The following is a 15,721-nucleotide window of genomic DNA, read 5'->3' on the forward strand; positions in this document are numbered from 1 at the left end:
AAAGTGCTGCACATAGATGCATTGTGTGGATGTGTGTGTGAATGGGCAAATGAGAAAAGTGCTTTTAGAGGTCAAGACTAGAAAAGTGCATATACATACACTTTTATAATCTTAACCACTCTTGTCATTTTACACTACAGGTTAAACTACCATCATGTTTTTTCACTGTTACAATTTTCATACTGTTTTGATTTTGTATTACATTTTTATTGAAGAACAAAACCAGAGGCAACAAGACCTGTTTAAATATTATTAAGACTCAATATCAGTCAGGTAGTCATACTCAAAATGAATGCCTTATTTGTAGTTCAATCCTTGAAATAGCTGTCATTGGTCTAGTTAAGGAAAAATGATATTGAATTGTTTCCACCTTCACACTGTTTCCAGTGACAACAAATATTGTAGTTATTATTCAAATTGAACCTTTCAATAACTATTATTTTATCTATTCATTCATACATATTTCATTTCGTAATTAATATATATCAAATAACATTAACACACATAAACAACATACAGCACGTGTGGGGGAGTTAAATGGGAGATGGCTTCCAGAAGCTTTGATACAGCGACATGAGATGAAGTAAACTGAGGTTCCTGCTACACGACAACTACAGCTGCAATTTCCATAAACACGTTGACACTGCTGTATGCACATGTGGCAGACTGATCCAAACACCCACCACGAGTATTACTGCTGCAACAGAGAGAATTTCTTTGTTCATCTTTGTGCATAACTTTACACTTTTAGAGCTAAACGTTGTGCATTTGCTAACAGATGAGCATGTGAATGGTATGTTTTACTACTATAACTACTGTATGTGCATCTGCTGGTGAGAATGTTATGCAGTTGTAAAATTATACTAATGGTGTCCATCTTGGAAAAAACAGGCCCCTGTTTCATTTTTTAATTCATAACCCTTTATGTTATGGTTGTTGGTATTTGTCTCCATATTTGAGGCCCGCACAACAGAACCCCACTCAATCCTAAGAATTCTACTGTTTATAATATAGTCATGTTAGTATTGCTACACTGTGATTCACTGTGAATTAGGTTTGCATTGATGTCAACAGGCAACCCAGTGCAAACATTACTTAAGATTTTCACCGAAACAAATTGAATAAAAAAAATAGGTTTTCCACAGACATGGAAAGACGCAATGAACATGTTCGTCACACTCACACACATATCATCAAAAAATGAAAAACGAGGTTGGTACAAAAAACGCCTAAAAAAGGAAAACAACAAACAGCCTATTGAATACCACATCATCACGATCAGACGAGACGACTCACGGGTTTTGAAATAACGAGCATTCAGATACTTCACATTTGTTTCAAGTCTAATACTGTTTCACTGTAATAACCATCTACTGAGTGTTGAAGAGTCAAAGTGACACGAGGCGGGGAAAAAAACAACTTTTTCATGACGCTGTCTCCGAAACACGTCAGGCCTCGCGAGGGCTCTCTCACTTTCACTTTTAATAATTGGCTTGAATTTTATATTCTATATTTTCTTTTTTATAAATGTCATTATCACACCTACTCATGGAATAACACCGACAGCCACGAAATGACACACTAAGGCCTGAAATCCAGAGCTTCAGAAACAAGTAGCCATTTAAGCATTTACATGTAGGGGTTTAGTGGAAGAATTTGCCAAGGGAGGAAACATCCATCACTTCATACAATGCTATGACCACCGACAACAATGATTATTAATATTTACTGTATTGTTCAGCCTGCAAGCATTTTGGTTTTCTGTCCGTTTTGACCTATACAACAATGACTTTGGAATGTTTTATCCAAAGAACTGCAATCCTAAATACTGAATGTGCTTCACTTGATCATTGTAATCATTATGATAATTCCTTTAACTGAAATCAACCTGCTCAACACGAAACCAGGAGGTAACGACAAAACCGAACACACCAAAACACAGACGGGTTAAATAGTGGTGAAGAAGGGAGACAACGGCCCGAGACGTTGACACTTTAAGGGCTTTACAGGTGTAGAATTTAAAACCAGCTATCACAAATTTCCTGAGAATGTGACATTTTTCAGAATTTAATGGAATCGAAAAAAATAAAGCAGGTCATTGAAACATGAAGTGTAAACTGTTTCTACTGGATTTAAAAGCTGAAAATGCAGTTGGCTTATTTTTTTAGATTCTGATTAAGATTTTGGTCAAATGTAACTTTTTCTTTCTCTATTAAAAGAATAGGGTTAAAATACAGATATTTATTGAAAGGAAAGTGTTTCTCCTAAATAAAAGCCTCAAAGTTTAACTACACACAAATTTGAAGGAATCATTTTGGGAATAATTCGCTTTCTTGCTAAAACTTGGATGAAAAGATCAATTCCACTCATGTCTGTATGATAAATCCGACTACTAGCCTGTTAGCACAGAACTGAGACTGGAAATAACCATCTTGGCTTCGTCCAAATGCAAAAAAAACATTTAAAGCTCACCAATCAATCAATATTTGATCACTATTTAACATATTAAATCTCGTTTCGTTGAGATGTATATTTTTTGTAACATTTGGATAGTCTTTACGCTAACCTACGCTAAGAACTAGGGGCAAAATTGTTTTAGCATTTGGTGACGTAGACATGCTAATGAAATAGCTGTTGTATTTTCTTAAAACATATTTAAAGTGAGTGTTTTAAAAGTGTGACACAGGCGGAGGCAGAGAAGTCACCCTGTGTCGACCAAAGATGAACCGACCTAAATAAACTGATGAAGCTCAGGGGATTAGCATTAGCTATATTATGTGTCTCCATTAAAAAGCAACACACGCACTGACCAGCTAAAATTGAGCAGCATAAGAGATTTAAAAGAAGAAGCTTTTTAATAACCGGCTGATTTAAATGTGAACGGAATATAAAAAGGATTAACTCAAAATTCAATAAAGTACAATTCCACAAGAAATATGACTTTCCTCTACATTGTTCGTTTTGAACTCAGCTTGTACAGTATCATAATGAAGGGCACCTAGTTCTGATTTGTGTTAATTGATCCCTTTTTATATCTCTCCCACTTGGCAGTCTGGCCCCGCCTCTGTCCTACATTGGGTCGTCGTAGTTGTAGGTGGGAGCTGCTGAGTACTGGTCCTGCTGTATGGCTCCCTGCGCGGCGCCCATGGCCGCCTGCTGAGCCGCCTGTTGCACGTGGGGGTTCTTCCAGGCCCCGGTGGTCCACTCCTCTTGGGCCTTACCCAGACTGCCCCCACTACCGCGGTAGAAGTTATGAACCTATAAAAGACAGCGCATGAGGGTTGTGATTGACAAAGTATTTTACTATCCTTACTGTGTTAAAAATAAACCAGAGTCTACAGTCTAAAAGTTGAGGTGAAATTATACTTTTTGCTCAGAGATCAGCACCAGTATATATTATTGATTTGTTTTTACATGTAGTTAATTACTCATAGGTGTTTTGACCAAAAAGTACATTTTTAAGTTGTACGTGTTGTATGATGAGCTGCTATAACGTCTGCGGCAAGAAAGGAAAGATGCACTGCTAGCCAGTTAGCACGTTAGCCAGCTGGCTGTTTTTTCCTTCTTCCAATTTATTTAATTTAGTTGAATTTACTCAATTCAATTCAATTTTTTTATTTTTTATTTAAAGTTGTTTGCACATGTGCAAATACATTTGCTGCATTCATGTCATGTTGGATAGTTGGTCGAGATGAGAAGATTTACCATGTAATGAGCATTCACATAATGAAATTGGTTGTATTATTATGGGGTTGGGGCCAGTGTTGGAAAAGGCCACACAATGTGCAACATTTGTTTTCCTGAGAAAAAGTAGACATGTACAGAATAAATCACCTTTGAGAGGGCAATGACGGAGAGCACAGCCACTGCAGTGAACATAATGGTGGGAATCAGCATGACCACAGCTGACCCAATGTTGGTGCTGAAGAAGGTGATGGTAGCCAGCCAGCCACTGGGGGGGGAGACAATAAGAGAGTCAACATCATCGTAACAAACTTATGACATAACACAAATATAATGATGCATTAGTGGTAGCCACATATTTGGAGAATTGTTTGACAGGACATAATCACTGTTAAAACGCATAACTTTTTGTACCCATTTTTTACACACTGACAGAAAATCCCCTTCTAGGTCGGTATGGCCATATTGTTAGCAAAGAAAGGAAGAAAAACACACTGCTAGACAGTAAGACATTTTTTGATTCCACTGTTTGTGTTGGTCACTCGAAAAAGATCATGATTATTCATTGCCTTTTGCTGTGCATTGTGCTGCTGAAGCTCAACCAGTAAAGCGCAAACGCACAGGGGAACCAGACAACCCAAGATTATGGGACAAGAAACGTCGGTGAAGACCACAACTCCCATGATCCTACTCTGCTTCACAATATCGTCAAACTAGGTCTATTGTTATCGTTTTGATTGAGAGACCAATAGCGGCCAAAGGTAACGGTTATATTGTTTTTAATTAATCTTGTTAAATTTACTCAATCAAAATTAATTATCTGTTTTTGATTTACCAATCCACTGAAAGTTCTTACCACACTCCCCAACCTGGAATGCCAACAGTCTGGATAATGCTAATCACCACCTGGGCCATGAAGACGAAGAAGAAAGCCATAAAGTTGAAGGAGCTGTCTGTCCTGCACAGAGAGAAGAACAAACGTCCTGAGTTATGTGATTCAGCAGAAGCAGACAGTGTGTGTGGTCAGAGTGGAATCCGCTCACTTGAAGGCCTTGTAGATGGGCCTGAACCAGCACACGTAGGAGCAGGGGGTGAAGAGGATGAGCCACAGGAAGGCCATGCCGAAGTTGGTCGCTCCACCACCTCCGCACATCCATGCCAGACAGCCAATCAGATTCACAGCCAGTGTGGCGCTGTTCACTGTCAGCAACACAGGGGAGAAGCAAAGACGAACAGAACATGACAGACTAAGGATAAAACCTCCATGGTAGATATACCCACACGTGTATATCAATCATAACTCAGCAGAACTGAATAACTATGAATTTCATCTAATACTCAAAGCTACAGTTCATTTAGCACACACAGCACACAATTTCTACTCAACCAGTACCAAACGTGTAGACTATTCTACTTTTATACCAGACTTACGTTCTTGGTTTCAAATGGCAGAACCTAAGTGGTAATGAAAAAGATACCATGATGCTCATGAGAATATCACAACTTGAAACATTACTACTATATACTGTTATAACTAGGGCTCAAACTATTGTTTATTTACAGATTCTTGATTGATTCATGATTAGTCATTTGATCTATGTAATAATAAAAATCATGCGGTAAATTATAAATACTATATGTCTCGTTTTGAAAGAACAACAGACCGAAAGAAAGTGAATTTTCATAGAAAAGCAGTAGATCCTCACATAGGTGGAACCAGAGAATATGTAGCAATTAGCTTCTTTTTTTTAAATCCCACATCAAATAGCAAATGTGTCACATGAGACATGAGCTCTATGCAAAAAAATGCTAAAGAGAATGGAAAATAAATTATGAATTTGGCTGCGTGCCCTGTGGTGAGACCAGTCAGTCTGGTCCCACAGCTTTACTGGACTGCCTGAGTAATAATATTTAGGGTAAAACAAAGTGACAGGAGAGATCAGAAGCAGTGCACAGGTTAACAGCTCATATAGCCACACAAATCCAACCTGTGAGCCAGTAGTTGGCACACAAACTCTGACTGCAGGCACACTTACAGATCCACAGGTAGTAGAGCCTCTTGCACATGGTGCGACGCTGGTCTGGGATCTCATTGAAGTCTTGGTAGAAGCATGGCTTGAGGGGGATGAATCGAGGCAGGGGAGGGAAGTTGTTTTCTACGATACAAAGGCACAGTTTAGCACAGCTCCCACACACGCTGAATTCACACTTAGTCATGATAGCTGAATAGTGGATTACAACTGAGCCTTATACACGGGTTCATTGTGCACTGTCCAAACACCCTACATCACATGCATGCAGCAGCTGAACAGGAAGCCAATCTTACCTGCCATGATGACCGCTCAGTAATTTCCTCCACTTGCAAAAAGACTCGCAAACTTCAACACCAGCTGCCTTGAAAACCAGACTGCAAACAACAATAAACAGTTTTATTAAGTGCACATGTATTTCCTTGTTAGCCAACAGGCCAAAGTCCTATAGGCCTCCTCCCTGTGGAGCAGCATGCACACACTGTCTTCATTACAATAAACGACATTGAATCCCCTCATGATTTGATCAGAGGTGGTGCCCAAGCCTTTGAGGGCATCCACACATCTGGCAGCATCATTCATTGTGTCGACGTGATGAAGGTGGGTTTCTCCACCACGTATTCCAGCTGTGTGGGTCTGTGCTCGCTCTGACTACCACTGTGGCCTTGTCGTGATTCCCATGCATAACCTATGTGGGTACAATAGGCGTGTTGCGGGCCTATAGAGATTATAGATAGGACCATACATTTCAGGTGTTAGTTTTATTACTATTACCTCCTATTGATTACATCAACTCTCCTAAAAGTAATTTTGATTGTGTCCGCCGACCGCATTTCAACGCTCGTGATGGAGGATGTGGCAGCAGCTCTGAAGGGCATCATTCTCCCACAGATCAAAGCGACCCCTGCCACAACCAAACGCACCGATATTGGTGGATTTAATGCACAGTGATCCGAGCATTGTCCCGGAATGTGTGATTCTCCGGGACGATGGCAGGGATGCTGCGTTAGTGCATCGTGATATCACAGACGATGGAGAAGCGTCCTTCAGCCTGTGCGACACGGTGCCGCCGCCTCCTCCTCCTCTTCTCCATCATCATCCGGACAATGATCGGCGCGAACACAGACTTGGATGTTTTGCTGAAGCCAGATAATCTTTTTTATTTAACACTCTGAATCCCTTTGCCCTCCCCCCATCTCTCTCTCTCTATCTCTATCTCTCTCTCTATCTCTCTCTCTTTTCTCCCTGGATGCAGAGTAATGAATGGAAAATGGTTAAAGCGCCTTACCGCTTCAGTGCAACAATGTCGCCACAATCCCGTTTCGTTTAAAAAGCATCCTACGGATTCACACCAGAGGAACGTGGCGCTCGATGGGACAAATGAAGTGTCTTTATCCTCAGATGATGGTCGGTCCGGGAGTAAGAGGCGGTCACGTGACGTCAGGTCTTTTTCTTTCACGCACGCATCTCCCCGCCAGGGTGGGAGCATGGGGGCGGGGCCTCAAGGAACATAACAAGGGATTTGTTGCTGGTCCGAAACCGACCAATCAGAGAGCAGAAGAATTCCAACAAGCCCCGCCCCCTCCGTGATGCTGTCCACAGTGCTGAAAACGAAGAGGCCTCAAATAGACGGATCTGATTGGCTGCCTGTTAGCTACTATTAGGTGTAATATATTAATATATGGTTTTCATATTCATGTATACTTCTCATTTATTTTTATTGTCCTATTACTGCTTTTATGTTTTCAAGTTTTCATGTGACAAAATGTGACTTTTTAAAATTTATTTGGATCTGCACCTAATTACACACACTCATAAATATCAGTCCACTAAACATTCCCTTTCATCACGATCCATCAGTCATTTTCTGAGAAATCGACACAAATGTTGAGAAACACTGTATCTCACAATGTCAAGGAAAGTAAAGATAATTCCTGGATCTGCTCCCTGATCTGGATCCATGCCAAAATGTAATCAGTGCTTCCATGACTGATACCACATCCTTCCATTAAGTTTCATGATAATCTATAAAGTAGTTTTTGCATCACACAAACGCAGACGAAAACATACAACCTCCTTGGTGGAGGTAAAATCTCTTTATGTGATTTGATGTTGTGGTTTCTCATTTGTTATGTTTTGTGATGTGACGTTTGGATTTGCACTTCAGAGCCACCTTATTTCCAAGATGTTTGACAGATTTGCTCTGATGGAGAAGAATGTCACTGTGATACAAGAGGGGGGAACCTGTTTACCAGGATGTTTACATGTATAAACAAGTAACATCAGGATTTCTTAAGACGTTTTATACCACACAAAATGAAATTCAAAACCGGTTTCATGATCATACAGACGTGACAGTATATGAAAAATAAAACCAGCAGGGAATTAGCAGCATTGAATGAATTTCCAAACACATGATTTTACTGACATTAAACCACCTTAATTAAATCTAATTGATTTAAAAGATATTAACTGCTCATATCTGATCTAAAAACTATTAATTATTATTGGACCATATGAGGCTTCACAATATGTGTCTCATAATAAAAGGTAAAGGAAGTCGACTGTTCTCTGGAAGTTCAAGCTCAGTTATGCAAATACTACTGCAAATTCTATTTTAAGTTTGCATACTGAATAGTCAACAGATCACTACCAGAGGAGAAGCAAAGATGGTTCATATGGTAAAAGGTTGCAAACAGAGAGGTGAGGGATTCTAATAGACAAGCTTTTGTTTTATGTGCCATTGATGGACTGTAGCAGAAGAAGGAGCTGAAGTTGCAAGGTTTGAGGGGTTTTGGGGGAGATCCAGACCCATGATACAGTCTATGCAGAGACTTTGTTACTTACTTACTAATTAAAAAACAATTTTGGCAAAAGTATAGTGGACTATTTAAACTCAAGAGCAAACTACATCCTCCAAAGTTCTCCTAGAGTTGAATCATATTCTTTTGATTAAAATAGATAATTAAAACGTTCTTACAGGGAGGATTTATTACAGGACTGTTGTGTTAGTTCCAGCTGGGTGTTCCTGATAAACTGGTAGTTCAGGAGAAATCACTAAAGTTATGATGGATGCTGCTTTTATGCCCCCTCGAAAATTGGAATTTTTCGATACTCCAGAGCCCATCATATAACGAGAAGGAGAAAACCAACAACAATATTCTATTATTATTTTTACCACGTTTCTTAGTTTTATTTTCTACTCTTACATCAATGCGTTGACTCGAGTCCAACGTGTTTCCTTTAGCGAATTTATTTGACGTTTCTCTGTTCCCGATGCTTCCAAACTTCCGACTTTTCTAGACCACATGAACACAGCAGCGCCTGAAGCTAAGGTTAGCATTTCCTGTAGTGTTATGAGTGGAGCAGGACGGAAGGTAAGAGCCAATAATCATGCTCAACTATTGTTTTTCTCGTATGAAACATGTCTGGGGTGTGTTTATGAAACACGTAGGGTCACACGGTGGTCCAACAAATCTGTATTTATCGTCAGTAACGCCACTCGACGACAGATATTTCAGCTGTGCACTTGTTGTAGCTCAGCTAACGTTAGCTAGCGTCGACCCTGCTAATTCCAAGTAGTAAAAAGCGATGTTGCTAATGTCAGCTAACGTTAAACCTTTAGTGGAGTCCTAACTCAGCACATGCAGCTACTCAAATACTGCACTAAAGTACAACTGTTACCTACTTGTACCTGAGGGTTGTCTTGTCATGCTATTTCCTACCTGTACTGCACTGTATGTCAGGAAAATACTTTACTGCACTGACAGCTGTTGTTACTTTACAAATATACTGAACATATACTATATCAAACTTTGTGATTATATTAAACCATCTTATAGTCTATAAATCAGGCTGAAACACCTAGTGAATAGTTGATTGACCGAAAATCCAGAAGTTATTTATTTTTTCATGCAAATATTCCAAAGAACTCTTGATGATTCCAGCTTCTCATATATGACAATGTGCCTTTTCCTCTTAATTTACTTTTATTTAATTTTTTCAACCTGTAGCTGCAGAAACGTTAGGATGACACTCTGGGCAAGTGTGAAGACTTTCACTATTTTCAGATTAAAACAACAATCAATCAGCTAATGGAGAAAGTAATCTGCAGAGGTATCCATGGTTTAATTTACATTAAATGGTTAAAATGATCTCCACATTAGCCACCTACAAAAATCTTTTTACTTTAATACGTAAATAATAATTATGTCAGGTGTCTGATAATCAGATTCACGAGAAGAACATGATTCAATGCCAAAGTGTGTGTTACCCTTATATCATTATTTACAGTCTTTGGTGTTACCATTAGAAAATGTCTTATGTTTTGAAGTAAGAGAATAAGAGGAGGGAGAAGACTAGAAAAGAAGACAAGATGCCGAAATACCCATCCCCACACATTTTGGACTAATCGATGAGGTGGACCTGTTGTCATTCTGATAACTTATTTTTTTCTGAAGTAATTTTTTTCAAGCCAAACGTTCAAATATTTAATGACGCTAGCTTCTCAAGTATTTTTAGCTTTTTTGATAATATACTAAATATTTGAAAATGCCACTCTGGTCTCTGGAAATTATGTTGGGGTATTTCTTGTTACTCAGAGATTAATAAATTAATTGATAATATAACCATCAGATTGAGTATTGAAATGCTTGCACATATTGAAACAGAAGCGAGGAGATCATGGACAGACCTTTGGCAGTTTCACAGTGTTACAACAGGACGATCTGACTGTGGGAAAGATCGCTCAACTCTACCTGCAACAGATGGTGTGGCCTCCACAGAGCCTTGATCTCACTGTCATGGAGTCAGTCTGAGATTACATGAAAAAGACAAACAACAGAAGAAACTATTGAGTAACTTTGCATGACGCTTATTGATACATAAAACCATTTCATGGAATTATTTTTAAAGCATCCTCATGCTACTTTAAATCCGATAAATGTTTGCACAGTACTGTATGTGGAAGTGTTAACTTAGTGTTTCAGCTGTTCTCACTAGTGTGTTATCTTATCTCCTCTGTTTGCAGAGCTGGGAATGCAGCCTCCGCTCCCAACCGAAGCCGTCAGAGAGCTGGTGTGCTCCTGTCTGCACAGAGACCCGGTTGCAGCAGACCTCCGCTGCAGCCTGTTTGTTGCTGCTGCACAGAACTACAAGCGGGACTCTTTGCTCAGACCCTTCCCACCCAGATACATAAGTGATGACAATAAGGACTTTGAGGAGCTGGTAGGAAACTTTTATAGCTTCTGAACAATCTATATTTCTAACGTTTTACGAATGTGCATTTTAAACAACCTAGTTTTTTGTTATTGTCAATGAAGCAACAACTACATCAGGTAAACCGAAAGCTCAGTGACATTTTAGTTTTTTTTAATAAAGCTGCATATGCACATAATGAGAATGGTAGTGGCATGTTACACATGTTACACATGTACAGTACACTTGGTGGCAGTAATGTGCTGTTAAAGGCGGCAGTGTGTCAGTAAATAAAGGTGAACAACAAGACACAAACACAGGCACATTTAAAACAAGTAGTTGAGAAAATGTTTCAAATATATAAACAACACAAATGGTGGGTAATAGGGATGTCACGATACCAAACGATTTGTAGTCGATACCGATCCCATGAAATTTCCCAGTTCTCAATACCATTCAATATCATGGCAAAAAACAACAAAACCCCATTTACTTCAAGACACACTCCTTTTATAAACAATATTTGAACATACAACAAACAACAGTGCTTCCAGTTATAAATAAAAAGGAAAGACTGTTAACATTATAGAACACTGGCATGTAGGAAGATTTTGAGATTTCATTTATCAGGTATAGCTCAATGACTGTAAGACAACAGTAGAGGCTGCACATGCAAGTTCTAACACACACACACACACACACACACACACACACACACACACACACCTATATACCTATATACTCGAGTGCAAAACTGTTTATTTACAATGAAAAATATTCTACACACACTTAAAGCGGCAGTTAGAATTCATAAAGATTGAGATCTTTTCAGTTTCCTCAGAAGATGGATGTTATATGTAGTTGTTCTTAATAAAGTGGACACAGTCTATAGTATATTATATATATTTAGTATTATATTCTAATTTATTATAATGAGCATTAAAAATATTTGATCAAAAAATGGTAAATAAAATGTATTAAAAATATTAGATTTTTCCGTGTGCATATGTTACTATCTATTCATTACACATCTGCATTTTAGTTTCTGTGTCATACTCAAGATGATACAGGAATCTGTGATGGTGACATCACTGCAGAGGTGATGACTCAGTTTCAGAAAAACGGACAACACAGTTTTAATTTCCCCGAAAGGGAAGACATATGTATGCCATTGCACCAAAACAGTTTCTTTTGTTCTGTAGCTGGGAGATGTGAAGTCTTTGCCTGGTGTCAGAGAGTTGGTGAGACTGCGACCTGGAGAGGCAGATCATCATCTGGCTCTCACACACTGGATTCTCTCTTCAAACAGCTTTGCTGTGAAGACACTGCAGAAGGATGAGGTAGATCATTACACCTATAAATACATAAATCACAGTGTCTGTAACTGGTTATTGTTTTAATGGCAGTCTGTTTCTCTGCTCTCCACCAGTATGCCAAACTGTGCAACTTGACAGAAAATGAAGGGATTTCTGCGCCTGTGCCAGACTTCCTCTTTGAGGTGGATTACTGTGAGCAGTTGAACGCCAGGTTCGAGAAGACGAGGGCAGGACGAGACGTCTTCTATGCATTCCACGGGAGCCGTCTGGAGAACTTTCACTCAATCATTCACAACGGGCTGCACTGTCACCTTAACAAGGTCAGTGCCTTCTTTAACTGTACAGGATGAAAGACCAGGTGGAAATCAAAGATGCCTGGTTGTGTCTGACTGATAACGTATAAACTTACATCTGTTCAATCTGATTTCTGTTTTTGGATGCACAGAACTCAGTGTTTGGAGAGGGGACCTACCTCACCAGTGACCTAAGCATGGCTGTCCTCTATAGTCCCCACAGCAGCAGCTGGAGAGACAGTCTCCTGGGTTCACTGCTCAGTTGCGTTGCCTTGTGTGAAGTCATTGATCATCCAGATGTTAAGTGCCAGGTCAAGAAAAAAGGTGTGAACCCTATGTGATGTGTAGTATTCAGAAAACATGAATCATACGTGTGTTAAATAGCTGCATATCAAAACCTCACACTTGTTTCAGACTCTGAAACCATCGACCGTCAGCGCTCCAGAGCAAAGAACAGTGAAGGAGGCGACGTACCACAGAAGTACTTTGTTGTCACCAACAATCAGCTTCTGCGAGTCAAGTACCTGCTTGTTTACTCTCAGAAGAGGCACCTGTCCAGGTAAAAGTCTCACAGGTCAAATGTAGTTTATTGGTCACTGGTGGCAAAGGATCTAAACACACAAAAAGTATGGATAAGCTATTTAAAACAACAAATTAAGATCTTTACTAAAGGACAATTTTCTTGCTAGTTTTTTAGCGTTTAAACATATCACATGGTTTGCTGACACATTTTCCTCTCTATGTTAGCCATGTTCCATATGTAGCTCCGGTCACAAGCACCATCTCTAGCAGTGGAGTGATTTTTAATATTTCAAATCCTCCCAAACACATGAATAAACACATTAATAACCAGCCTCTCATAAGGAACTCTTATTATTGAGTGATTATTTAATCAGCTGCTGGTTTTGAGTTTGTAAGTAGTTACAGTCATTTCTTTGGGCTTGTGACAAAAATGTTAAAAACAGAAAATACGTGGAAGTTCTGTTTCAATGTTACTAGTTCTTCATGACAAATCAACTAAACTAAAAGGAGAATATATGTATAACATCTCAGAGGTTAACAGATAACTTTAAAAAATGTTTATCTCATTTTACTTTTAATGATATTTAAAATTTGTGCCCTGTAGAAAACTGTTCTGAAATATAGGACGACAAGTAAAGATTATTTTCATTATCAATTAATCTGCAAATAACTTTAATTTGGAAAATAGTGAAAACGGGAAACATTTTCCTTATTAAATATGATTAATTGTGCAAAAGAAATATTTTTCTGGAAACAAATAAATGCAGATGTCTCTGCAGTTGTGAAACCAGGCTGCTTTGTGTTTCCTTTCAGACATTCCCGCAGCTCATCCTGGTTCACGCGACACCATTTTGCCATCATGATGAGTCTCTACCTTCTGCTGCTCATATTCATCGGTGCCTTTAACTCCAACACCTTCGTATCCTTTTGGAGCAGACTCTTCAGGTGATGAGACAACGGGACACACGGTCTGGATGTTGCTTTATCCGCGGTGCCTTCCTGATCCGAGACTGACCGAAGGCCCGAGCAAAGATGCACCTTTACATTGTTTGCCCTTCGAAACTGTTCTCTTCTTTATTTATGTATAAGTAGCTCAGATTACTGTTATACAAAGATAACATATCTTTTCAAATAGCACCCATAGCTGCTACTCTGCATTGAGATCTGTTGAAAGTGTCAGAAGATCATTCTGCATTTTTAGAATGTTATGCAAACTTTCCTCTGTAATTTGTATTGTTTAGTAAAGATTCAGTTTTATAAATAAGCTCTGTGTCTGTGAGGTTTTAGTTTTCTGGGGTCGGTCTTTTAACTGTTGCACACTGAACTTTCCCGTGACAGACAATTAGACGTATTTTCACTTATTTTTCACTGAGGAGCACATTACCTAATTATACTGACTTGACATACTCCTGGTGCCAGACTGGAGATCAGGCAATAACAACATTGTTCCACTTTAAATGCTCATTTTTATGCCTAATTAAATAGACAAATTATGTTTTTGTGTTTTTCCGCCTGTCCACCCAAACATTTGGACTATATGGACAAAAGTATTGGGACACTCCTCTTAATTATTGAATTCAGGTGTATAAAATCAAGCAACCTAGCCATACAGTCTGCCGTTGCAAATATTTGTGAAAGAATGGGTTGTTCTAAAACGCTCACAGAATTAGATGCTCTGCTGAATCAATAACTGAGTTACAAAACTTCCTCTGGCATCAAATTCACAGAAACGGTGGGCCGGGAGCTTTTCTGTTCCAGCATGACTCTGCCCCAGCGCGCAAATCAAGGTCCATAAAGGCGTGGTCGGGCCAGTTTGGTGTGGAAGAACATGACATACCTGCACAGAGCCCTGACCTCAACCCCATCGAACACCTTTGGGATGAGCTCGAACGGAGATTGGCCCCATCGACCAACATCAGTGTCTGACCTCACAAATGGTCATCTGGACGAATGGGCAAAAATTCCCACCGACACACTCTTCCCAGAAGAGTGGAAGCTGTTAAAGCTGCAAAGGGGAACCAACTCCATGGATTTAGAATGGGATGTGAATCCTCCTGTAGGTGTCCCAATACTTTTGTCCATACAGCTGATATCAGGAACATCAACATTAAATGTTCAAAGGTCAACATCAGTGTGACTTCCCAAAATAAAACATGTTTTGGCCATAACTCAAGAATTCATACACTGAGCATGACAAAATGTTGGACTAATGTTGCAGATGAAACAGTTTATAGTCAAAAGGTCAACTTCTCTTGATCACAGGATCAGACGGAGAGATAGTGATCATATTCCACATTCAGATTCTGACCTGGTGACACTAATATTGGGGCTCATCATGAACCTAGAGTGATTGTACAGATCCTCTGTGCTGCAGGTCAAAGACGCATGTAAAGCATCCACATTATACAATCTGCAACATCTTTGCAGCAGCAGCCATATTTGAAGAGTTGTCTACTGTCACTGCTACAACTTTGTCTAAAAGAATATATATATATATATATATATATATTTATACACATAGATAATTGTATGTCTTCTATATATATTATAAGAGTCAGGACAGACAGATATATATATATATATTGTATTATATTTATTGATATTGTTTCGAGGGTATGAGTGAGGTTATTCAGTTCTCTGCAGCTTCTTCCCCTTACATCAAAATCTACGTGAAGGCCAC

At 39.2% G+C, this 15,721-nt stretch overlaps 2 protein-coding genes across 3 annotated transcripts; one reads left to right on the forward strand and one right to left on the reverse strand.

Moving 5' to 3' along the window:
- Positions 1 to 1,628: 1,628 nt before the first annotated feature.
- Positions 1,629 to 7,186, reverse strand: scamp5a (secretory carrier membrane protein 5a). Its single transcript, XM_035155838.2, has 7 exons — positions 7,003 to 7,186; positions 6,011 to 6,091; positions 5,721 to 5,840; positions 4,728 to 4,884; positions 4,541 to 4,642; positions 3,835 to 3,952; positions 1,629 to 3,258 (listed from the first exon to the last, which is right to left on the reverse strand). The coding sequence occupies exons 2-7, from the start codon at positions 6,015 to 6,017 to the stop codon at positions 3,070 to 3,072; spliced, it is 693 nt and encodes a 230-aa protein (XP_035011729.1). The 5' UTR covers positions 6,018 to 6,091; positions 7,003 to 7,186; the 3' UTR covers positions 1,629 to 3,069.
- A 1,810-nt stretch (positions 7,187 to 8,996) lies between these two features.
- On the forward strand, positions 8,997 to 14,305 carry parp16 (poly (ADP-ribose) polymerase family, member 16). 2 transcript variants are annotated; one of them, XM_035157604.1, is made up of 8 exons: positions 9,007 to 9,091; positions 10,385 to 10,570; positions 10,744 to 10,940; positions 12,113 to 12,250; positions 12,340 to 12,546; positions 12,672 to 12,843; positions 12,934 to 13,078; positions 13,855 to 14,305. In XM_035157604.1, exons 3-8 carry the CDS (start codon positions 10,752 to 10,754, stop codon positions 13,988 to 13,990), a joined length of 987 nt encoding a protein of 328 aa, XP_035013495.1. In that variant the 5' UTR covers positions 9,007 to 9,091; positions 10,385 to 10,570; positions 10,744 to 10,751; the 3' UTR covers positions 13,991 to 14,305. The 2 variants fall into 2 exon arrangements, with proteins under 2 accessions (XP_035013494.1, XP_035013495.1); XM_035157603.1 differs by lacking the exon at positions 10,385 to 10,570 and having other exon boundaries at positions 8,997 to 9,091.
- Positions 14,306 to 15,721: the final 1,416 nt, after the last annotated feature.

The sequence above is a fragment of the Hippoglossus stenolepis genome, chromosome 5, assembly GCF_022539355.2.
Source record: "Hippoglossus stenolepis isolate QCI-W04-F060 chromosome 5, HSTE1.2, whole genome shotgun sequence".
NCBI classification, from domain to species: domain Eukaryota; kingdom Metazoa; phylum Chordata; class Actinopteri; order Pleuronectiformes; family Pleuronectidae; genus Hippoglossus; species Hippoglossus stenolepis.

Excerpts from the sequence above, each read along its gene's own strand:
- parp16 (XM_035157603.1), top strand. The coding sequence starts at position 10,752 with ATGCAGCCTCCGCTCCCAACCGAAGCCGTCAGAGAGCTGGTGTGCTCC. Across the intron at positions 10,941-12,112 it reads ATAAGGACTTTGAGGAGCTG|CTGGGAGATGTGAAGTCTTT; the intron begins GTAGGAAACTTT and ends TTTGTTCTGTAG. Across the intron at positions 12,251-12,339 it reads AGACACTGCAGAAGGATGAG|TATGCCAAACTGTGCAACTT; the intron begins GTAGATCATTAC and ends GCTCTCCACCAG.
- scamp5a (XM_035155838.2), bottom strand. Across the intron at positions 4,885-5,720 it reads GCTCTACTACCTGTGGATCT|TGAACAGCGCCACACTGGCT; the intron begins GTAAGTGTGCCT and ends TGTTGCTGACAG. Across the intron at positions 4,643-4,727 it reads CCCATCTACAAGGCCTTCAA|GACAGACAGCTCCTTCAACT; the intron begins GTGAGCGGATTC and ends CTCTCTGTGCAG.